Genomic DNA, 21,954 nt, shown 5'->3' with positions numbered 1-21,954 from the left:
CTACACTCTCGAAGAGAACCCGTTTCGGCCCCCTCATGCGCCTAATCCCTCTATGGCGCATTTGAGTTCGCTAGCTGCACATCGTGCAGGCTCAGCTGACCCCGCCCATCAGCAATGTCCCGACTAGGGTTCTAAGAATATGGGTTTCGGCTTCGGCAAGTCTCCCTGTGCCACTTACGAAGGAAAATCCGAGTAATGGGCTCCCTCTAGCGCTTGTTACAGACCTGAAAAGACCCTGCGAGATCATCATCGACAACCGCAGAATCGAACATCTTCCGGGACACCGTGGTGGTCACTCAAACTCCCACACTATATCATTGGGGCTGGGGCTGGGACTCTACATCTCTACTAGGTGGAGCAAGACATGGAGGATGGCATGCAGCGGATCTTTTGGCCCAGGCCGCAGCAAAGCTGAGTGCCGCACAGGGTGCATCCAATCACGAAAGTGCTGCACAAGGTGATCGTCAGTGTGCAGTCCGCACTGTCCAGCACCAGCAGTCACGGTTGCCAACCCTCGGCTTTGCGCTTTGTAGAGATCGACGAGCGTTTCGGCTTCCCTGACGCCAGCGGTCGGTTTGGGTCGGGAGAGCTGCCACTGAAGGTTGACGATGTCTTGGGTGGCCTTGTCCGAGTCTCGTACCGTGCGGGGGCTGTTGTGGGAGTCCGGTGAGCAGCGTCGACAAGAACACGTGAAGTAGAAGACAGACTTGAAGAATTGCTGCCGGTCGGCGTGGAGCATTGGCGAGCCCTTGTTGGCCTTCCTCCCACGTCGACGCAGAGGTCTGAAAGTCGGTGAGCGACGTCGAGGAATGCGGTCTCCGCCAAAAACAGCGTACTGAAATCGATCCAGAAAACCCCCCAGAGTCTGGCCGGAGTCAGTGGTGTCAGCTCAGAAACACAATTCTTCATGACAGCAGGGCTTCAAGAAAATACGAGGACTCTGCGAGCTTGGAGATCGGACGGGAGAGTGTGAGCTTACGCAAAAGTGGAATAATACAGTTACTACGCCGGAATGGATCCATTCGTGGAGGTGCGCGACAAAACCGCCGCCAAGTGCAACCAGCCCCAACAAAGATATTGATGCTCAAATCCTCCTGACTCTGGTGCATTATAGGATGTATACGAGACAAAAGCACCTGGCTGACATTCCGGGTTCCTGGCAGAAGCATTGATCCTCGGAACGAGAGATGGAACGGATACGACCTACAATGATCGAACGCGGTGCGCCAGCTGTAGGCTGATCTCGCGCTTGCCCTGGCCACCTAGGCCGGTGACGACCACGCGACATTGATTGAAGCGCGAACCATCCTGCACCGCGGCGTGAACACTCCGTTCCAGATCATCAAGAATGCCCTTTCATCCAGCTCAATAAAGAGTTCGATCGGTCTCCGCAGAGTGTGTTCACCAATCCATACCTACCCGACCTCATACCTAACCTATCTAGACACAAACTGGAGAAGAACAACATACACTGGGCAGTACCCCGCTCGTCGAATACCCTATTTATCGGGAGAAAGCCCACTCTCCTTAGCCATAGATGGAGGCATGAAGATGTCAAAATCGGTGGTGCTTGGTTCTTCCACACTTGGTCCATTGCCACTGGGCTGTAGGGGGAGCGTCGAGGAGATTTGAGGGCACATTGACTTGTGGCGGCCTTTGAAAGGATTCTCATGAACGCCGAATCGCCCGATGAGACAATCAGACTGAACGTCCGGGCGATGTTGGCCGTCATGAGAACATGGGTCTAGATGTTGAGGTGTACCGCCACGACTGTAGTTACGAGAAGAAAAAGACACAAGCGCGCGCTCGGTGAGGAACAAACCACGATTCCGACTTCGATGAGATCTCCAGAGTGTCAAAAACCACGCGGCCATACAAGACAGCAGCTGGGATGGCAGAAAACGATCATTACCAACAATCAAGACCCCTGTATACGAGCTGAACCAAGCGCAGAGACGCAACCACAAGTCTTTTGGCTCGATTTGTTGCCTAGCCGAGTACCAATGGCGGGATTGAACGTGGCTGGAGCCGGGCGTTGGCTACAAGGTACTCCGAACCCCAATTAATGCCATCAGGGTGACCGCAGCGCGCTGTGCTAGGTATCAAGGACAAGGTGGCACCCAGAGAAAGGTATAGTCGACGAATACCCTCACCTGACACACCAGCACATTGGTAAGTCCCAGTCTACTTTCTGACGCCATATAATCTGACGGATTGTTATCGTGTCACAGGAACCCGTCTTGTTTTCTGGGACCATAGCCGAGAACATCACCTATGGTCGACCTCATGCGACCCGAACAGAGATGACATTGGGAAGTTCTGAAAGAGGCAGTGAAGGAGGGCACAAGGAACAACCGTTTGCTTCTCGGTACCTTCACGAAGAGCAGTCGTTTTCCGGCGACCAACGACAATGAAGCAGGTTGGCACAGTCAAGATTACTTGGAGACAGAGACTTGGATGCTTTTGAGCTCAACTGGCGATGTGTTGATCCGCCTACCATACCTACGTGTCTTGGAGAAAATCTGATCAACCAGCATGGTTGGTCGACCTTTGCCACAAATCTGGTCACGCCTTCAGCTCCGTCACTCACCATCCATGCCATCTAGGACCATGGGCACCGGAGAGTATCCAGTAGCCTCATCGCTACTAGATTCGTCATCGTCTGGCATCACGACACTGATGAGGTATGTGACCTATTGTGCGGGAAGCCGGTAAAGGGTCTTCGCAGCAGTGTTTCTGGTCAGAGGTTGTATCTAACGGCCTGGATGGGGAGCAACTCAAGTCCACCTGGGTACCGCCTGGGTTCACGAAAGGAGTAGGATGTTGGCATCGAAGGTGAAGCCCCGTTTGTCATGTCACCAAGAGGCGTGGCATCCTGCCTAGTTTTTTCTATCTGTTATACGCAAACACACTCACGCCGCTGCGTCTCTTCATGCCCTTCTTTCCTCATGCTTTGTGTCTCTCCCCATCCATGACTGCAGCGCTAGCATGTTCGATGAAGGCGGTGTGTTCTCGCTCTCTTTTGACCTTGTAGAGCTCTTCTCGGTGGGTTTTGGGGTTTCTGATCTCGGTCTCGCGGGACTGCGCTCTGCGTATGCTGGGCTGTTTGCCAGTTCGACCATGGGACCTGCTAGATCCTCCGCTCTCACATTGTTGTTGTATGTCGGACCGCTCTTTGAGAAGGTTTTCGTGGAGGGAGAGTTCGATAACCTGCGCCAGCGTGGGGTTGCTGCGATTAGCGAAACTCTTCGCAGCTGTCATGGCAAGGCTACAGGAACGACGCGGCTGGATTCATCACTGAGGAGGTTGTCTTTCGATCCGTTCTCATCCCAATCCACCCTGCTCACCAAAAATGCCCTTGCTGCGAAAAGTCGTCTCCAGGCAGGCCCCAGCGTGCGCGGCCCCAGGCTTCTCTGATCTGCTTTCAACCCTGCGATGGTGTGATTTACGGTATGAGAATTCGCTGCCCTTGGGACTTCCAGAAAGGACCTGCAGGTTCCATGTTTTCGGCGACCACCCCCAGACAATTGTGCCAATCTTTGATGCCCGTGTGGTAGAAGTATCATATCTCGGCGTCCGACATCAGGAGACTTTGAAAATCATTCTCACAGGTCTCGTGCGTGGAGACACTCGAAAAAGCGACGGAAGTTAGACGGGGAGGGAGGGGCTTATCACTACTGGGTACGTACGGATGGGATCGACGGGCGAATTACAATACGAGCGTATTGAAGAGGTTTCTTCTTCCCTCAGTACGAGGTTCAAAGTCAAACTTCTTTCCCGGTAGAACCGTCTCATCCGTGAACTGCATCTCATATCTGCTCAGGATCCATTTCAGACAAAGACGGCCATAGCGGTGGCGGCGGCGGAATCATCAATCGTCAAACCCTGGGTCTATCCCATCCATCCCTCCATCCCTCGATCTATTCTTCTATCGTAAGCTCATGCCCATGCGTGTAATACCTGATAATAATACACCACACCCTCGACCGACGCCGTGCTCAATTGTAAAACTCGACACGACCATGTCAAAACTCCATTCCCCCATCACAGGGAGGCGGGGACTGGTTGACCCGTCGCGTCCACATCTGGCTGGGACGACTATTGACGGCTGCGGCTATCGTCAACGGCGCGACAGGCATTGTGCCGGGCAACAACAGCCCCGGTGGCGGAAAAGGCTACCGCGGCGCGGCCGGACTCGTCGGCGTGACCTACATCGTGGTCCTGGTGCTGTGGTACTGGAACAGAGAAAGCAGAATCGTGAAGAGGTGAAGGCGATGACGGGGTTGCCCACGGCGCCGCGGAGCATCGTCAACATTGCCGGTGCGGCGAGCTACTCAATCTATCGGAAACACAGGTCAACAACTCGTCAACATGTACATCATCAATCCTGGCGAGAGCGATGACGAATGTAGTCGCTTTCGAATTTGGGGGTGCAGTGGGACTACAACCATCTGATGCAGGCATACACATCATGACTAGTAACGTGTATCCTTACGCAATGAAATGGACTGGCTCTGCCGGTAGTGTGTGTAGTGGTGCATTGCCGACCTCGTCAATGGCCCGCATGCGATAAAGTGAGCCTCCGGCAAGAGCCGAGGACAGGCCGGATCGCTTCGCTCGAACAAAATAACAACATCGCGGCGGCATTGCTACGGTTGGGGATGAGCTGTCCGATTCAGTGGTTACGCAGAATTGCAGCTCTCACAGTCTGTCATTCGAAGGGAGTTCCTTTGCTGTGCTGTTATTTATCTTAATGACCACTCCCGCGCCACACGTTTCAGCCTCAACTCCATGGCTGCCCTTTGCGCAGCCACCACGATTTCTTGCACCGGCCACATGCGCCCTCTGGACGTGCACCCTCTGCATGATCGGCCATTCTTCACAATGCGTCTATATGATCGCAGGGTCACTCCTCCTGCAGCCGCCTTTTACTGTCCTGCCCTTACCGCGCCTACTTTCCCAACCAACTTCGCCGTTACCTCACCGTCGTTGCCACTGCCACGACCGCCCCTCTTCACCAGTTCAGTTTAATAGAGTGGCATCCCACAGCGGGCCACAACGAGCATTCGAGTTCCTTTGAGCCGTGAAAGACACGGTGTACTCGCCAGGCCGCACAGGTACTCCCACGTGGCCACCAGAGCGCGCCCGACAGTATGCAGCTGCTGAAATCCGACGATCAGGACTCGCGAGCTCTGCCTGGCTGGAGATCTTCAAGATGACATCCCTCCCTACGCCATCCTCCCGCATACTTGGGCAGACGACAGTGACCAGGTTATTCATGATGATCTACAACATAAATCGTTTATGAATAATGCTTGCTTTGCGAAGATCCGGTTCCGCGGCGGACAAGCGAAGAATGACAACCTAGAATACTTCTGGATGGACACCTGTGGTATTAATAAAGCTACAAACACGGAATACTCGGAGGCGCGGCTGGATAGTAGGAGTACACTCGAACAGCAGATCCACGAGATTACGGACATTCTCATTGCTGCCCTCCGCGCCACTCCCTTATCTCAGTTTAGTGTGGTGAACGCATAGGGTGGACCGTCGAACTACACACTAAGAAGAAGGAGGACAAGGCATACTGTTTACCCAATCAGAAGAAGTCGTGCCGCGGCTCAGAAGACTTGAGATGGAGAGAGAGATGGTATTTGTTGGTCGCCCACAAGAAATCGCTCGTATCCACGACCCGATGATGTACAAAACAAACTCATGGTGCGTGGAACCTTCATCATGGCCATGAGCACCTGTCTACGAGACAAGAACAATCCAAATGTCATTGAGACAGCCTGTCGGACTATGGATCTGATGCAAGAGAGAACGCAAGAGATGGGCGGCGGTCCGCCTCCTCTGACCAGACACCTACAATCCACGAACCTTCTGAAGATTCGTCGACCCCAGGGTCACACCACGACGACCATGAGCCAGGCTGTGCTCACTCATCCTCCCCCCAGCATCAAAACTCCTCCTACTACCCTCAAAATGTGAACCAACACAGCTGTGGTGGAGACTGCGTTACAGTGAGGTTTGATCCGTTTCGGGTGAGGGAGAGACAGACGCAGTACGACAACGCGGTCATCCCACAGGCCGATGCGCTCCATCTCGCCGGCGTCGCGGCCGGCAAGGACATCAGCTGCGACGTTTTTCGTACCAGGCGAGTGGAAAAGGTGGTAGCTCGCCTTAAAACTATTGAATCGCCGCCTGAAGGACTTCTGATCGAAAAGAAATCGAACATCTGGATCCAAATATCTCGGACTCCAGGGGCTCGGACGCCGGCTTCACAGGGACAAAGTGCTTGATGGATTAACCCTGAATCACAGGATCCGGTCGTTGCCTTTTCCAAGCACGATTCCCAGTCGAGAGTACAGCGATTTTACAGGCTGAGCGGAAGAACGAGAGCCCGACCTTCAAAGAAACCATCAAGAACCTAACCTCGAGCCCGATAGCTCGCTCAATTGAAGCCCTGCGCCGGTATACTTGTCGAACACGTCCGTCCCCTGCGCTGCGATCTGGATCGCCAATTCAATTGCAGAGCTCCTTCATCTCCATGGCGGCCGCGCGTTAGGCGTCGCCGACCCGCTCGCATCGTGATCAGGAAATGACCAACTTAGAAATAGGATGCAGCCACCGCTGACATCGGATGATTCCGTTTCCACCCTCAGATCGTAGAAATTACGCAACGGTTGGTTATTGAGTCAATTGTATCAACAATCAACGCCGCGTTGGATTTTGATGGCAACCTGGAAGAAATTGTCGGTGTTCACACCTTTGGACGACTTAGCAAAGTAGCATTCTCTTGATATGGCAGAAGTACATGCTGACCACAAAGCCAGCAACGTGGCACTTGCTCACCATGACCGTGGGTGGGTTGACGAGAGCTGGACAACTGTCACATCAAAGAGGCCCGTCGAGGTTCTCGCGCCCATTCCCAGCGCACCAGACTGGCCAGAATGACCGGCACCAGTCGTTGACCCGCAGGGCGACGGCCTGAAGGGCGCGAAGGGCAGCATATTTGGCCCTTACGACGCTCAGATATCCTTCAGTCAATTGGCTCCACAAACGCGAAGCTGACATCTGATTTGTCTCGGTAACAACTTGGACAGCTTGACTTTTGACAGCGATAAATCAAGCCCTGACGATCAATTCCTTCGTTTGATGGCGGGATTGTGTCGCCAATATCGACGGACATTGTGACAAGGCGTAATCCCTTCATGCGGGCCGATTCTGCGATAAATGTCCTTTTCGTTCTGCAGGGCTCGAACCAACACGCCACTGTAGTCGAAGTCAGGAACGCTCAAATGAACCATTTCTAAGAAGTGATAGAAAATGGCGCCACAGTAACAGCCCAACCGCTGACCTCGCGCGCTCTGACGCTAGAGTACTATCTCAAACAATGTCACTCCATCTAGATGACCTCGATGGGCACAGAAAAGAACCTCCAGGCCAGAAGCTCAGATTTTTCCCCAAAGTCCCCCGGATGTATCTGGAAGTTGAGATGGCGACCATTTCAAGTATCGCCCGTGCGCAAACCGCATTTCCGAAATTCTCCTTCACCCTGTCGAGAACCGCTTCTTTTTTTGACGCTCACTGCTCTTATCGCGTGCGCGTTGCATGTTCCTCGCTCCGAGGTGGCCTTGTGCTATCAGAGACATAACGATTGAAGGGCCCGACGCGAATGAGAAGACGCCGTGGTCCTTGGTATACTGTCTCAGTGGCGCCGCATACCACAAACTCACCCCAACCACCAGCAGATTCGAGACTAGGATAACTTACAAGGGAGAAAGAAGTTCAACGATTAAATTTTACCAGAGCTTGCCAAATGGCTTATCCTTCTGCTGCATCCCTCGGTCTGGTCCTGTAATCAATCACCTTACAGCACCCATCTCTCACCAACAATCTGTAAGTGGAATGACTGAATGATTGATTAGGTAAGGAATCACCAGTTTGTTGTTGTGCCGCAGAGTGGAAATTATTCGGCTAACCTTCCTAATAGTGCAACATAAATACTCGCTCAGCCTCACCATCTTCTTTCTCTCCTGTATCATTCCGCAACCGTGGTCTATCCACGGGGGTAGGTGAAAGAGGGTCTCCGAGGCCACAGCTTCTCGCTGTCGGGCAACTAGTGATCCTGGTGTAAGTCCGCAGGAGCGTCTGAGCCCAGGGGGCACTCTACGTTGGAGACGGTGTACACCCAAGAGCCAGGAGACACTATACATAGGGGTGGTGTACACTCAAGAGCCAAGAGACACTATACGTTAGGGGCGGTGTACACCTAAGAGCCACAACGCGAACGACCCCGAGTCGGTTCAGCGCGGCCATATCTTGGACTGCCGTTCTGGCCATTGTGTATCGATTGGTCTGTGTCTGGGAGAACAAGAAGCGGGATAAAGCGGGAACAATGGAGGCCTCTGAGCACGCCTACGAGGATGATTTGACTGACAAGAAAGTACGCGCGGTTCGGCGGAGCGAGTTGTCTGACAACACCTCGCTCCTTTGTTTATCTCCTCTTTTTCTCTCTGCCCGACAGATTTTTCGAGCGAAAGTGCTGACCAGCCAGCCTCCTGCATCGAGTCCATAAGATTCGCGTTTCCATCTATGGCAGTTTGGCTTTGACCGGTGAAGGACACATGACGCCGTCGGCACTCCTACTCGGCCTGGAGAGTGCAGACGTGGAGACGGTCGGACGCATTTGATGGTGGCGGACATTGCCAAAGCTATTGACAATCCATCGACAGTGCATAAGGCCCTTTGGCCTCTACAAACACTTATACCTGGTTAGCATGCACATGCTCACAGCGAGGAGGTGGAAACATGGGAGACATCGAGGCAGAAGGATGACTGTGCCCCGAAGCAGTCATGGCTGTCTACACAGTTTTGGCCAAAAATGGAAAATTTTCCACTGGCCAGCACGTTGTACTCATCCAAGATGGCCATTCCCAACACAGCATTGCAAAAGGTCAGATCCCTCTTCACCAAATCTACCATCTCTACGCACCACTGGCAGTTACTTCAAGGAGTCGAGACTCAAGCGCTGCTTTCCCAACAAAACATGTCTCTCATTCCAGATGATCGTTCTTTCGCAGGGACTAAGAGTGGTTCCAGAGTGATCTACGTTTACTACTGGTCACCAGAAATCGGCTCCATTACTCGCAGGATTTGGACACCGTCACAGCTTGCCGTGGTGACCTTCGGATCTCCACGGTCAGAGTGAATGCGACCGAGAGCCTTGACTTCAGAGTACTGGACTACGGTATCATCATTTGAGCAAGATGGAGGAGGTGGCGGCAGTACCCCAAACATCGTACGACCACCCGACACCGACACATGCGTATGAAGCCTGATTCGGATCACATGCGTTTTCACATTTGAGGAGCAAACCTCGACAATCCCCCCTGCGTCGTTTGTGGAGCGGCCAACCACAAGGCACAGGAATTCCGTCTGGGCTCCTCTCTCCCCGTCAAAACGACAGACGCCTTACTGTTGCTGTTGGTGTTGTTGTCTAGCATCACTGATACCATCATTCGAGTCATCCACGGGGCGAGACCAAAACCTGCAATCATCGTCCTCGATGGGTGGATCCTCCCAGCGTCGTCTGAACTTCAGCTCTTGGATCAAGGAGACCTCACAGTGTTGCACGCGCCTAGACAGGACGAGGGTCTCAGATGGAGTCTCAGTACTCGAGGCTGCCTCTAGAACGAGACAGGACTCTCTTGTCTACTTTGAAGACATCCATGCCGTTTACGGATTTCTGGACGAGAACAGTGTTCGGAGGCTGATAGCCACGCGCTGGTATGACAACGCCTTGGGATTTCAGATCGCCATCCGCCTCCGCTCGTTCGATCCTCGCATCTTTGAGAGGTGGCTGGAGAACAGGACAAAACCCCCGGGAAGCTCACTATGCCCTGTCGGCAGTGTACGAACTGCATCGAGCTGGAGTTCTCGACGACGTGAAGGCCCAAGGCATCCATCCCAATGCGGTGTACTGGCGCCATCCTGACGGCACCTTCATCGCGAGCATTCGAAGTCGGTTCGACATGGAATTCCCCATGGATTGCCTGCCTCTGGATCAGCTCGATATCCTCCCCTTGCGACATCCTCCGGCTCAACCAGAAAACGAATGAACTTCCTGCGTGACCGGCGTCGGGAGGCCCAGGCTACCCTTGCTACTACTAGCCGCATGAAGCGGGCGGACGACACAACGACAAGGATAACGACAACGGCTGCCTCTGCCACCACCACCACAGCAACGACCACCAGAACGACCACCAGAACAACGACGATAACAACGACCACCACCACTACAACCACCACTACAACCAGCACCAACACCAGAACCAATACCAGCACCAACAGCAACAACGGATACCAAAGTTCATTCGCATTCAGTCTACTCGGTCTGGCCAGATCGCAGACGCCTTCCCAGATTGGTATCTGCTCGAAAAGTCTCGAGTGGTCAAGATCAGCCAACATGAACAAATCGATCAAGCGAACCATATCAACGTACGAGCTGCAATGTGGCACCGCAAACATGTTCGGCAACAGCGCAGCAGGCTGAGTTTCATGCAGTCCTGTAATCGTGGCACGTGTCTGGCGAGAGTCAAGCCATGGTAACAGAGCTGAGGCTCGCTACCATCTCAGGCTTAGAGATTGGTTGCGTTGCAATAGCTTTTCAGAGGTTGTGTCACAGACAGATAGGTACTGTCCCAGTTGCATCGTTGGGCGGACCAAAACTGACCTTGAGCTGGTAATTGAAGTGCTTCGATTGAATGAAAGTCGGCGGGTTTGCGCCCGACATCACCACCCTGAATATGATTGTCGGAGAACGCCACCGCCATGGCTCAGCACCGCATCCTTCGTACTAGCCTAGGACCATAACGGCGCCCGCTTACCCTGGCATACTGTATTTGGGCGTTTTTTCGGTACCCAGAGGAGGCGGCTCGAGCCAGCATGCTCCCACAATCCGGACAGATATCGTCCTGGAAGGTACAAAAAAGCTAGTCTGGCCAGCACATCCAGACAAGGTATCGCAACAATTCCGGCGAGACAATGAGCTTGAAAATGCAGAAAGACATCCCCGGCCCAGCCAACTACCAGATTTCGTTCCGGGTTTGACACCCAAACACTCGCATAGATGTTAGACTCCTTAGTCCGTGTTTCAAGACGGGTCGCTGACAACCATTACGCCAACACGCTCGCCAGCGTCAACCTACCGATCAATTCCCATCTTACACACGCGACGGGATTATCTGATTCGGACATTGCAGCGACGACGATGTCTTTTGTCGTCAGTTCATTCCTACTCCGCGCATTTACTAGTTTCGACACCTGCTTCATGAGCCTGCTTGTCATCGAAGACTTCGGTTTCTCCTCGGAAATTGATGTTGCGTCACTGGTTGACCGCGGACCTTGCCATCTGCACTGGCTTGATTTGGACACTTTGCTGGTATTCGACTCAGACCGAGGCAAGTTTGGATGAGAATTTGACCGATGGGAGTCCCAGAGCCTTTGACCGACCCCCAGAACCGATGTTGGCCTGGACACGGCGGAGTAACCCAAGCAGAAGCAAGGGGGAACCGCCGCGCTCAAGTCTGGTTGCAAGCGCTTCCCTTTCAACAATTTCACATACTGTTTAACTCTCTTTTCAAAGTGCTTTTCATCTTTCGATCAGTCATGCACTTAGTATGTCATATTGTCTTCGCATTCGAGACTCGGGGAAGAACATGTCCCCCCATGGCATGTTCCGAGAGGTGTGGGATATTTCGCAAGACCTCATGACAAAATGCCTTTGACGGCTGGACGCCGATCCTGTCCAGCGTGTGCTCCAACCCCGAGTACTCGGTGAATACCTCTGACCAAACCTTCGGCAACATTGAGATGGCAACTGTCTTTTCACGACGACTGGTATTGGTCATGGTGAAAAGACACCGATAGAGGGTTGCAGCCATCTTGAACCCATCAGCGCTCACAAGGGTCCTCGCGTCGCCACTTTCAGACCAGAAAAACCGAACCGCACTCCCAGCATATCTGGCGTCGTGTGGAATGTATAGTGCGCCAGGGATGCAATCTCTCTTGCATTACCCAACCTCTTCTCGCGAGCGGAATTTCGCACGTGGCAACCTCAAATATTCATCATCTTTCCACGAAACACTCTCAGCGGCAGTGGCCATGTGCGCAGTGGGGATTGTGTCGGCTCTGATCCTGACTTTAGAGCCGATGGAAGAGGGGTTACGCTTCTGCTCGGCGCCAACTTCGACAGCATAAGATGTGGCAGCCTCAAAGTCCTTTCCAAAAAGTGGTGCTTCATCCCGAACATCATCGTTCCATGCCGACGGTCCGTGATGGAACTTTGAAAAGGAGCCTCAATGAAAGGTACTCTCGGTACTGAGAGGAAGGACTTTACTGAGCTCTCCCAAGATGGCTCCGCGACGGTGGCATATGCTTGTCCATGAATGAGGCCCATCTTCTGGGATTCCAGTGACCAGTCAACCCCATTATCTCCATCTGGAACAATGCACGGGGCGTCAACCTAGAGGTATTGTATTGTGAGCGCAAGGCAGATCAAGACGGCGCCTCGAATCGCTCTGGAGAGCCGATCAATCTCGACACCCTTTCGCATCAGCGCATGATTGTCCATGGTTGGAACCAGTCGCTGCGATGGTCCCCAGCGACAGCTCAAGGCGAGATATTCTGTTCGAGCTTTGATGTCGACCGATATGGCTCTCTACTACAAGCACTAAACAACATACCTAGGGCGACTGAATACCTACCGTTCCGGTTGAACCTACCTCGACCGCGACCGTGACCGAGACTTGGGGCGACTGGCTCTCGATTGGTCTTCCATTGGCACGTCTATCAAGCGTTTGGATAATCCCGAGTTCCGATAGACTGCAAAGTGGTCCTTTGCTGCCTGGTCAACCTGTCTCAACAAGCATTGAATGCAGCTAGCTACGGGAATGATCATGTTTGCAAGTGTTTAACAAATTTGATATGCGGCGAACATTCTGGTCCGCGAGGGCAAGACGGCTATTGGGCTGAGTCCCTTGTATTCCCGCCTTTTCATGCCCCTCACCTTGTCGTCCGGCGCCAGCACCGTGCTGAGGCAGATATCCGCCCAGCATGATACTCGGCTCTGCAGAAGAAACCGTTAATGAGGACGAACGTATGGCGGTACAACGAAGAAAACTCATTTTAATTGCTCGGTTACATTGGCCAAGCAGCATATATTTCTGACGACCCGTCTGCATCGTCGAATCCGTTCTACAATACAGTTCCACCGGGATGTTTCTGGCCATCGCTAATCGTCGCGATTTTGGCACCTGTCCTCTTGTATTTACTCTGCCGAATCAGCCCCGATCTCTTCAGCTATAGCCTCGACTCTCGCCGCAGACAAGGCCGCTGCAACCGCCCTCAAAGTCAAGGGCAATCAGGCCTTGCGCAACATGACTGGCCCTCTACTATCGACTATTACACCAAGGCGATAGAAAAGCATGACGCAGGCCCGTCGTTGTATTGCAACCAAGCGCAGGCCAACATCAAGCTTGAAGCCTACGGCTATGCCATCGCTGACGCTACCAAAGCGATCGAACTCGACATGTCGTAAGTGCACCTCCGTCCAATATGGTGCAAGGTGTACAGGGTCGGAGCGCGTTACACTAGAGTGTTTTTACATTCAGCTGGGCGTCAAATGCGAAATTCTGCCGAATCACATAGGGTTCGCTCTACTTCGACGACACAAACTGGTAACCATGAAAAAACTGTTCCTACAGGGCTATGCGCCGCAGACGTAGGCGGGTGACTGGAAGAAATACTGGCTTGCTACTGAGTCGGCCCAGAACGTCGCAGTGAACACCACCCACGACAACTCTATCCAGGGAGGTAATCACCGAGTCGATATCTGAAAATCTCCCAGAAGCCTTGTTGCAGCATATCCCATTACCTACGCCAACACTGCTGTGGTCACACGACCTTGGACGAGAACCACACGCTGCAGAAAGCGAAATTGACTAATGGCATAATCGTATGACATAACGGCCTGCCGCCCTTCTTCAACAGCAGAGTATCAGCCCAGTTACCTAACTGGAGGGTGAATGTGCGTACTATGGGATCTATAATGATAGATAACTAGCCTATACATAGAGATGTCAACACTTGAAGAAGACGTATGACCCCTCCTGCTATATACATGTGATAAGCCAGCTGCTTGGCTGGCGGCCTGACTCCTTAGTTAGTGGCCTGAGCTTAGTGTCCAGTGTCACCTGGGTGTTGGTGACGCAGAGCCTGGGTGCGCTCGGTTCGGTCGGCACTCAACAGGCAAAGAACGTCTACGGCGCGGGCAAAGTCTTCACGACCGTCTCGACGCCCAAAGTCCCCCTCGTCGAGACCTACACACCGAGCATCGTTGACAAGGTCATCGACTACTTTCAGGAAAGACTAGGTCTGATCACAGCCATAACCCAAGCTGTACTCACCGTGAGCAGCAACTATGATCACCTGTGCATTCAGCGAAAAGAAGCAGGCAAGTCCGATTGACAGTTTTTCAGATCACCAGGGCAACCTCTTTCCACAGCTCACAAATACTCCATCCTGGCGGATATGCACGATCTGCGTACCGTTTTCGAAGCGAAGCTCGTGTTTGTTTTCAGACGACCATCACTCGCCACAGGTCGTCATCACTCCACAACAACGCCATGACACATTCCATCGCAAGATACGTTCCATCGCGAGCCATGATACATTCTACCGCGAGACACATTCCATCGCGAGCCACAATACATTCCATCTTGACCCATGACACATTCCATCGTGAGAGACATTTCCACGGCGAGTTACGACTCATTCCATCGCGAGCCACGTACGACACATTCTGTAGCGAGCTATGATTCATTCCACCGCGAGATACATTCCATCGCGACCCATGATACATGATGATGCCGCTCGTCCTGACGGTCGCGCGCCCACGCATGCACGAAGGGATGCATTGATACACACACCTGACCGTCGTCCACGTTAGTCGACACCGGTGTCTTTAAAAAGCCTTGAGCGCATGGGCAGCCTCCATAAGCGAGGGAAGACGAGACACATACCATCTCTTCTCGACTCAGGTGGCTGCATCTATGTGATTCCTCTGGTCGTGAGATGTGCCTGTTCTAAACCAACAGCAACATCCACTGGACAAGTCCAAGGGCATGCTTGACAGCTACTCTCTGTTCCTGCGATTGGCGGAACTCGGTTAAAGTCCGCGCCTGGGCCTCGTCGTCCGCCTTCCACCACCGCACCTTTGCAAAATCTCCGACCGAATTGCTTCCCCTCCACATGCCCTCAAACGCCCAATAACGCCTTGTCTGCGCCCTCGAATTGTCCAGCCAACCACTATTGGTGCACCCAGACTAGGAAGCCTCATGAAGGGCCCCTCCCCCTTCCCGGTCGGATTGACTAGGAAGAGCCCTGCCGGCGGCGACCAAGCGCAGCGCACCACTGTCTTCCTGGACGCTGTCTTCCTGGACGCTATTTGGAGGGCGTTTGGTTGATTCAGAACGCGTCGTATGGTTTGACCTCGGAGGTTGCACAGAGCGCAGTTGCGTGAGCTGAGAAGGAGACAACCACATGTTGGCTGATGCTTGTAACACAGGTTACTCCTCAGGTCTTGCAGGTTGATGCTCGTGCAGCGCTCACACAATCTCCCTGCTTCCGACACTTTGTCTTTTGACCTGGGACCAAGGTCCATTGTTTTTGACTTGAATCTTCAGTTGAAAGAGAAGGAAGAGTTGCTTGGACGAACTCGTTACCATCTTATAATCGATTCTCATCTCCCCCGCCTGGCCCGTGAACTCGAGGCCCGGCATCTCTACAAAGCGACGACCTCTACACCATAAGACCTGACTGACCGGTGCGGCCGGGGTCTCGCTATACACATGGGGCTCCAAGACTCAGCGATATATCACAGTTTGCGAGCGAACACACTTCAAGTTCGGCTGGAAATGCAATGGACAACACTCCCATGCCTCAACAGATCAGTAGCAGTGCCAAAGTACCCCTCGTACCACTGCCAGGACGAGATGCCGCAACAGTACATGTCTGGGGAATATTTTCCAAGAACTCTGCCTTCCCATGCCCCGGAGATGGCGAAGAAGCTGGAAAATGTACCCGTTTTCGCATGTGACAAACATAATGTTGAAAGGCGCCTTGGCCTGGTCCTACAAAGAATTTTCCAAGGAGCTGACCAGTTGAAGACGTCTCGCGTCACTTGTGGTCTATCTCTATATACACTGCTTGCGTTTTCCAGAGGCGAACCATGTTCAAGCACGGCCACCTTACCCCAATGTCTTAGCCCAAAGGGACTGGTCACTCTTACCCACCGTCTCCGTGAGAGCTGTGAGCACCTCCACCGACACTTCAGCGGGATGATGGCCATCGTGCACATCACTCATGGCACTTGCCGGTCCGCCGGCGACATCCCCCATGCTGCGCCGCCTACTACTGATCCGGAGCGCGTCTGCGACGGTTCCCCCCGTATCTGCGCCGTGCTCGTCGCGATCGCGGATTCCAGGAACCGCGCGACCTCCCTGTCCGCGTCGGAGCATTCGGCCCGCAGGTTCGACGTGTCGATGGGACCGATAATATCCTTCTGCAGATCGAGTATCTCTTGGTTCCGACGAAGGACTCGCCTCTATACCCCTATAGCCCCGAACTGTGTCAAGTTACCGAAGATTCGGGACCAACATTGGCTGGATCAACCGGCGATGCCAAACACCAAGAGGTGTGCAGCATCCGGGAACTTTATGTTGACGGCCTCGTGCTTCTTGCTCGTATTCAGCTACCCGGTCGCCACGAACTTGATTCCCTCGTTCAAGAGGGCTCTGGACCAGGTCGAGATCGCCCCCGACGCCGTCAACCAAGCCGGCATGACTGGCGCCGCTGGCGACAAGGAGACCGGGCTCCGGCGTCTGCATTTCATCTTTGTACAAGGCCTGTGTTTGGTTAAATGGTCATCTTCACAGAATCTGGTACATTGCATTGACGCCACGAGAATGGACAATGGTGGCAGCCTGAGGGAGAGACGACGAATCATTGTTCATTGTGATCTTCTGGTGGCGTGCCAACGAATAGATCAGACGTGCGGTTCGTACGGCTAACCGCGCACCTCGAAAACTTGCGCCTGAGCAGCGCCTCGCCAACATTACACTCTCCCAACTGAAGGGGATATCAGAGCATTGCATGATATTTGTTCACCAGATCAACATCACTCGTGCCAATTGACAAGTTTCCAGACTCTGTGCTTCGGCTATCTAGCGGGTATCCCCTATCGCAACCTAGAAGAGGAGCCTCGATACCCCGTCCTAGCAGCCATTTGAACGTGGCCACTGCATCCTCGATCTGTGTGGGAAAACGAAACTGGGATGCCAGGTGGAAGTCGGTCAACAACAATTGGGCGCCGGCTGCTTTGGCCAGATGGGCAGCCATTTTCCGGTGGCTCTGCGGCGACCCGGCAAAGCAACCTCCCCCCGTGCAGGTACAGAATGACAACACCAGATGGCCGGTCCCACGGTGTCAGGACAGAGAACCTTTCTCGTAGGTCAGCAAGGCATCATATCCTGAGACCCTGGCACTGCTTTGACGCCTTGTCGTCTCTACTTCGGCTCTAGATCAATGCACGATGGAATGTGGCTCGCGATGGAATGTGCCATGGCGTTGTTGCGGAGTGATGACGACCTGTGGCGAGTGATATGAAAAATGAAGCTCACGGCACCACTAGGAGCAGCAACACGGGTCCACTGAAGAGCTCCAAAACTGTTGGTGCTCCCATTTGGAGACTGCCATCATTGGACCCCGTCATGAATCCTCTGGCGGCTCGAAGTTTCAAGATTGGCTGCCTGGCCTCCAGCTCAGCCCGTCCTCTTCCCACCCAACTGCCTTGCGCCCCGAGAACCATGCCTGAAGCATTGACGCTCGATCGAGATACATTGTCATGACCGGACATACTGGATGAGTGGCTCTTTGATGCGGGTTGGCCAGGTATCAAAATATTTTGCCACCGCAATGTCGCCAACATCCTGGTCAACACAAACACCAACTCCCCTCTCGGCCATTCAATATGCCGTCCAATACCTGAAGGTTAAGCACAGCATTTCGAGACTGAAAGCTTCCGTGCAGGCAGCGGTGGCAGGTAACATTTACAATTATTAGCCACAATGAGCGCACGCTGGGAACTTGGAGGTTTCTGCGGCAATTCGAAATCGCAGCAGAGCAACAGCGATGAAACGGACGGACGCTCAAGGCGATACCGGTGGTCCAGAAGCATTCTGTTCGACTCCCTTACAGACGGGGTCATGCATTCCCGACGGAGGGTCTGTGACGGACTCAACGATATGTATCTCATTCTTGAATCCTGGGTTGTTCCATTCTCTCATTCACAGTCCGCGTCGGGAATTTGTCAAAGTCTGTTTGGAGAAGCAAAGAGGAACATGGGTTGCAAGTCCTTGTCCTTCAAAGTCTTGCAGTCCTGCTCGTGACCTCTCTTGGTCCAGCCATCACTCCGGCAAGTCTCATGACGGAGTCAGCAGTTGAAGTGGCGAATAGAGATTGGGAGAATATTTAGTCTGAGACCTGTCAGAAAGGGCCTCTTCAAGATCGGCAACGTGGGCAGCTTCACGACCGAGACGACTCAACCCAGAAGTCTCCGCCTTCCGCACCCACAGAAGCGGCAGACAGAACCTGTTTCTTCAACGGCGACCATGGCAGTGCGTATTTCCCGATGATGTTGAGCGACCGCTTGAACAACATCGATCTACCTTGCTGCAGTATCAGAAGAGGGAGCACTTGCTACATTTTCGCAACGACTTTCTCCGTCCACTACACCCATGATACCTCCGTTCTCCATTGACTTCGGCAAAGTACCGCTGGACTCGGTAGTTCAAATGAAGTGGATCAGTGAGAGGGACCGGAAGATCTGCTTGTCAAGGAGTCAGAGACCGACGGAAAGGCAGCGAATATGAACCGGCAGACGTTACATTTACACCACTGCAATCTTCCAAGCTAATCCTCATGGTCATGTCCGGGAAACCATGCTGCATCGCTTACAAGACTGCCATGGCCTCGCCGAGCTTCACCTGGTGCCAATGGCATGTTTCTACTCCCGGCTCTGCAGATAAAGACTATTCTGGACCAGATTACGAAGGCAGATGTCAGGCCAGCATTACTTCATCTCTCAACTGATTTGACTCATGCCTTCCAATTAACCATTCAGAGATGTCTTACCCTATCCAAGGCAAGACGCGACCTTGCGTTCAGAACATTGATGTGGGTGTCCCACGCTAAGAGACCGATGACTGTGCGGGAGTTACAGTATGCTGTGGCATTACGGCCCGGGGACCGTGATCTCGAAAGGGACAATCTCTCCTCTGTGAAGATGCTTATCGACTGCTGCTGCGGGCTAGTCAAGGTGGACTATGAGAGTTCAATTATACGGTTGGTGCATCACTCACTTGAGGAATATCTTCGTGAGCACGACCACGGTCTCATCACTGATGCTAACCTCGTCATTACCAAGATCTATCTCCATTGCGGATTGTTGACCATCATTTCGTCCAAGCATGATGAGACTCGCCTGTTGCACACCCCAGCCTCTGCGTGGCTTCTCCTCATCCTCAGACGCCCCTCCGACAGACTGCGTGTCAGCATCAACTCTGACCAGTTGAGTTGACATTTTTCGATCCTAAAATTCCTCGACGAGACTCAAGATACTGGGCGAAACACCTTGGACGAGATCAACTTTCAAAACAAACGACCCTGTCACGATCCATGGATGAGGTTCGGCGTAATAGTGACACTCTGAGCGCAGCCAAGGATCTACGCACTCAAGGAGGGTCTGATCAACGCCCTCGCTCGACCCTCCACAGCGTGGATGTAGAGAACGTACAAGCCTGGGTAGGACATATGAATTGGCCCTTGGTTACCGTGGCTTGCCAGGTCGAAAGTGATGGCAGCCTCTTGTTCAATGGAAGCATCGACAGGCGGGCGGAATGTCTCACTCTTCTTCGTCGCGGCGAACATGGAGTCCCAAGACCAATCGTCGGCGCCGTCCATATCAGCCAGCGCACGGGACGGGTCGTTTGACCATGTCCACGCCATATATTGAACGCGGAACGAGCGAGTTTGCTGCTCTGGCCGGTGCCAACAAAGCCGAGGACGCAGCTGGAGCAGAGGAAGAAGACGCCTCTTTCGGCCTGAAAGATAGCCGCCCAGAGGTGTCTACGGACCAGGGACCGGGCACGAACAGCCCGCGCGAGCCCGATGATAGTTCCTCGCTCATGTCGACTGCGACAACAGGAATACGGTTAACGGCCAGCATGGAGGCGACGGCCTATACTGCGGAATGTCCTGCCAGTCCGCAGCATACTTCGGAAGATGTTGTCCACGAATCTTCCTGGACAGTGAAACATTAGTCTCTTCCCACTTACCAATATTCCCATTCATCTCTTCTCTCTTCCTCGCCCCTCGTCGCGCCCTACGCAAGAAAGGCACCTTCGCGCGGTGCAGGGCATAAGTGCCCAGCCTAGCTGGGGAAACCAAGACCTCTCTACCGTTACGAGACGCGACATCGTGGCGAACTCGCCTGAAAAGGTAGAGTTTCTACGACTGATAGAAGAACCACCAGAAGACGATGATGCCGAGGAAGATCTGTACACTCTCATTTCAGATGCTTGCATTGCAATGTTACGGGCTCACCATTCGCTCTCGATCGATCCACGTCAATTTTCTCTTCAACAATTCTACGTGTCCGAGACACTTTACTTTATGTTGGCGGAAGATGCGGGCAGCCTCACATACTTAAAGGCATCACCTACTGAAGCACGCCCTCTATAACAATCAACTAGACAAACTCCTCCAGCCCCGACAAACCCGGCGCCTGACCCGCAAACTGAACGCAGAGTTGAGCCTGATAAGAAGTCGCTCGAGGCGTCGGACCAATCTCAACAAGTACAGGTCAATCGTTTCTCTTCACTTACCGAAAGGAAGACAGTGTATTCACTCGTCACGACGGCTCTAAAGCCTACTCCGTCGATGAGTCTAGATGGCGGATCACTGGTCAAGCCGGTTTATACAAAGCGGTCAATAGATCGCGCTACGATCGATGAAGTGATTCAGAAACAGACGACAAGACTCCAAAAGTGGACGAGCGAGTCCACTAGAGTGTTTCTCCCGTTGCAGAGTCAGATACCAGCCGCCCCCTTTATTCTGCCTGAGCTCCGCCTAGCGAGCCAATGCCGGAGCCTATTCATCCAAAATTCCACCAATTCGACCGTGGTGTGCATGGGGATTTGGTCCTGAAGTGTGAATGCCAGCTACTTCTCCCCCCCCCTTCTTGGTCCAGCTTTGTTTTCTTTTTTGAAAATGAGTGCTTCTTGAAAGCTGCGAGACCACTCCAAAGGGTTTGTCGGCGCCCAACTCACGAAAACAGCAAACAGTATATGACGCAGATATCTCCCAGCTCTTTGGCTATTGTCCATCGTCGGAAAACTAAAACCTTCGGGCGTTCACCCCAGTCAGCTCCGTGTGAGATCGAAATCTAAGTTTCTCTGTCGAATTGTCTTTCCTCGCCGTCGATCGTCTGGGGGAATAATATGGAGGAATAACATATAGGGGACAAGAGAAGGCCGTGCAGATACACCAAGTGCCACGCAGTCGATGTTCTCATCTCGACGCTCGCTCGGATAGTGGATAATTTAATGTTAAAAGGCGCAGTCCAGAAAGACAAACGCATCGAGCCAAAAGTCGTTGGCCGTCTCGATCACAATTGAGTTTCAGGCCTCAGTGTCTTCTCTGAGACAGGGCGTCCCAGGTAGTCCGAGAGTCATGGCGCATTGCGCTCGGATGCCACTGCTGTTGACTACGTCGCTGGTAATGGTCTGATCGCACGCATTTGATCGTCGGAAATTGTACGACTTGCAACAT

The 21,954-nt window shown here is 53.1% G+C and overlaps 9 protein-coding genes across 9 annotated transcripts; 6 read left to right on the top strand and 3 right to left on the bottom strand.

Moving 5' to 3' along the window:
- Positions 1-2,946: 2,946 nt before the first annotated feature.
- On the bottom strand, positions 2,947-3,261 carry Z517_09336 (uncharacterized protein; the record flags this gene model as incomplete). Its single annotated transcript, XM_013425246.1, has 1 exon — positions 2,947-3,261. One exon carries the CDS (start codon positions 3,259-3,261, stop codon positions 2,947-2,949), a length of 315 nt encoding a protein of 104 aa, XP_013280700.1.
- A 761-nt stretch (positions 3,262-4,022) lies between these two features.
- Positions 4,023-5,541, top strand: Z517_09335 (uncharacterized protein; the record flags this gene model as incomplete). The annotated part of the gene is made up of 2 exons (XM_013425245.1): positions 4,023-4,354; positions 5,181-5,541. 2 exons carry the CDS (start codon positions 4,023-4,025, stop codon positions 5,539-5,541), a joined length of 693 nt encoding a protein of 230 aa, XP_013280699.1.
- A 195-nt stretch (positions 5,542-5,736) lies between these two features.
- Z517_09334 (uncharacterized protein) lies at positions 5,737-6,302 on the top strand (the record flags this gene model as incomplete). The annotated part of the gene is made up of 2 exons (XM_013425244.1): positions 5,737-5,987; positions 6,050-6,302. 2 exons carry the CDS (start codon positions 5,737-5,739, stop codon positions 6,300-6,302), a joined length of 504 nt encoding a protein of 167 aa, XP_013280698.1.
- A 3,492-nt stretch (positions 6,303-9,794) lies between these two features.
- On the top strand, positions 9,795-10,124 carry Z517_09333 (uncharacterized protein; the record flags this gene model as incomplete). Its single annotated transcript, XM_013425243.1, has 1 exon — positions 9,795-10,124. The coding sequence occupies one exon, from the start codon at positions 9,795-9,797 to the stop codon at positions 10,122-10,124; it is 330 nt and encodes a 109-aa protein (XP_013280697.1).
- A 2,995-nt stretch (positions 10,125-13,119) lies between these two features.
- Z517_09332 (uncharacterized protein) lies at positions 13,120-14,532 on the top strand (the record flags this gene model as incomplete). The annotated part of the gene is made up of 3 exons (XM_013425242.1): positions 13,120-13,162; positions 13,221-13,599; positions 14,232-14,532. The coding sequence occupies 3 exons, from the start codon at positions 13,120-13,122 to the stop codon at positions 14,530-14,532; spliced, it is 723 nt and encodes a 240-aa protein (XP_013280696.1).
- Positions 14,533-16,406: 1,874 nt separating this feature from the next.
- Z517_09331 (uncharacterized protein) lies at positions 16,407-17,135 on the top strand (the record flags this gene model as incomplete). Its single annotated transcript, XM_013425241.1, has 1 exon — positions 16,407-17,135. One exon carries the CDS (start codon positions 16,407-16,409, stop codon positions 17,133-17,135), a length of 729 nt encoding a protein of 242 aa, XP_013280695.1.
- Positions 17,136-19,480: 2,345 nt separating this feature from the next.
- On the bottom strand, positions 19,481-19,705 carry Z517_09330 (uncharacterized protein; the record flags this gene model as incomplete). The annotated part of the gene is made up of 1 exon (XM_013425240.1): positions 19,481-19,705. One exon carries the CDS (start codon positions 19,703-19,705, stop codon positions 19,481-19,483), a length of 225 nt encoding a protein of 74 aa, XP_013280694.1.
- Positions 19,706-19,848: 143 nt separating this feature from the next.
- On the bottom strand, positions 19,849-20,085 carry Z517_09329 (uncharacterized protein; the record flags this gene model as incomplete). Its single annotated transcript, XM_013425239.1, has 1 exon — positions 19,849-20,085. The coding sequence occupies one exon, from the start codon at positions 20,083-20,085 to the stop codon at positions 19,849-19,851; it is 237 nt and encodes a 78-aa protein (XP_013280693.1).
- Positions 20,086-20,117: 32 nt separating this feature from the next.
- Z517_09328 (uncharacterized protein) lies at positions 20,118-20,865 on the top strand (the record flags this gene model as incomplete). Its single annotated transcript, XM_013425238.1, has 2 exons — positions 20,118-20,432; positions 20,539-20,865. 2 exons carry the CDS (start codon positions 20,118-20,120, stop codon positions 20,863-20,865), a joined length of 642 nt encoding a protein of 213 aa, XP_013280692.1.
- Positions 20,866-21,954: the final 1,089 nt, after the last annotated feature.

The sequence above is a fragment of the Fonsecaea pedrosoi genome (genome assembly GCF_000835455.1).
Source record: "Fonsecaea pedrosoi CBS 271.37 unplaced genomic scaffold supercont1.6, whole genome shotgun sequence".
NCBI lineage: Eukaryota > Fungi > Ascomycota > Eurotiomycetes > Chaetothyriales > Herpotrichiellaceae > Fonsecaea > Fonsecaea pedrosoi.
The sequence above is the reverse complement of the archived record's forward strand: the minus strand, read 5'-3'. Positions and strand labels throughout refer to the sequence as shown.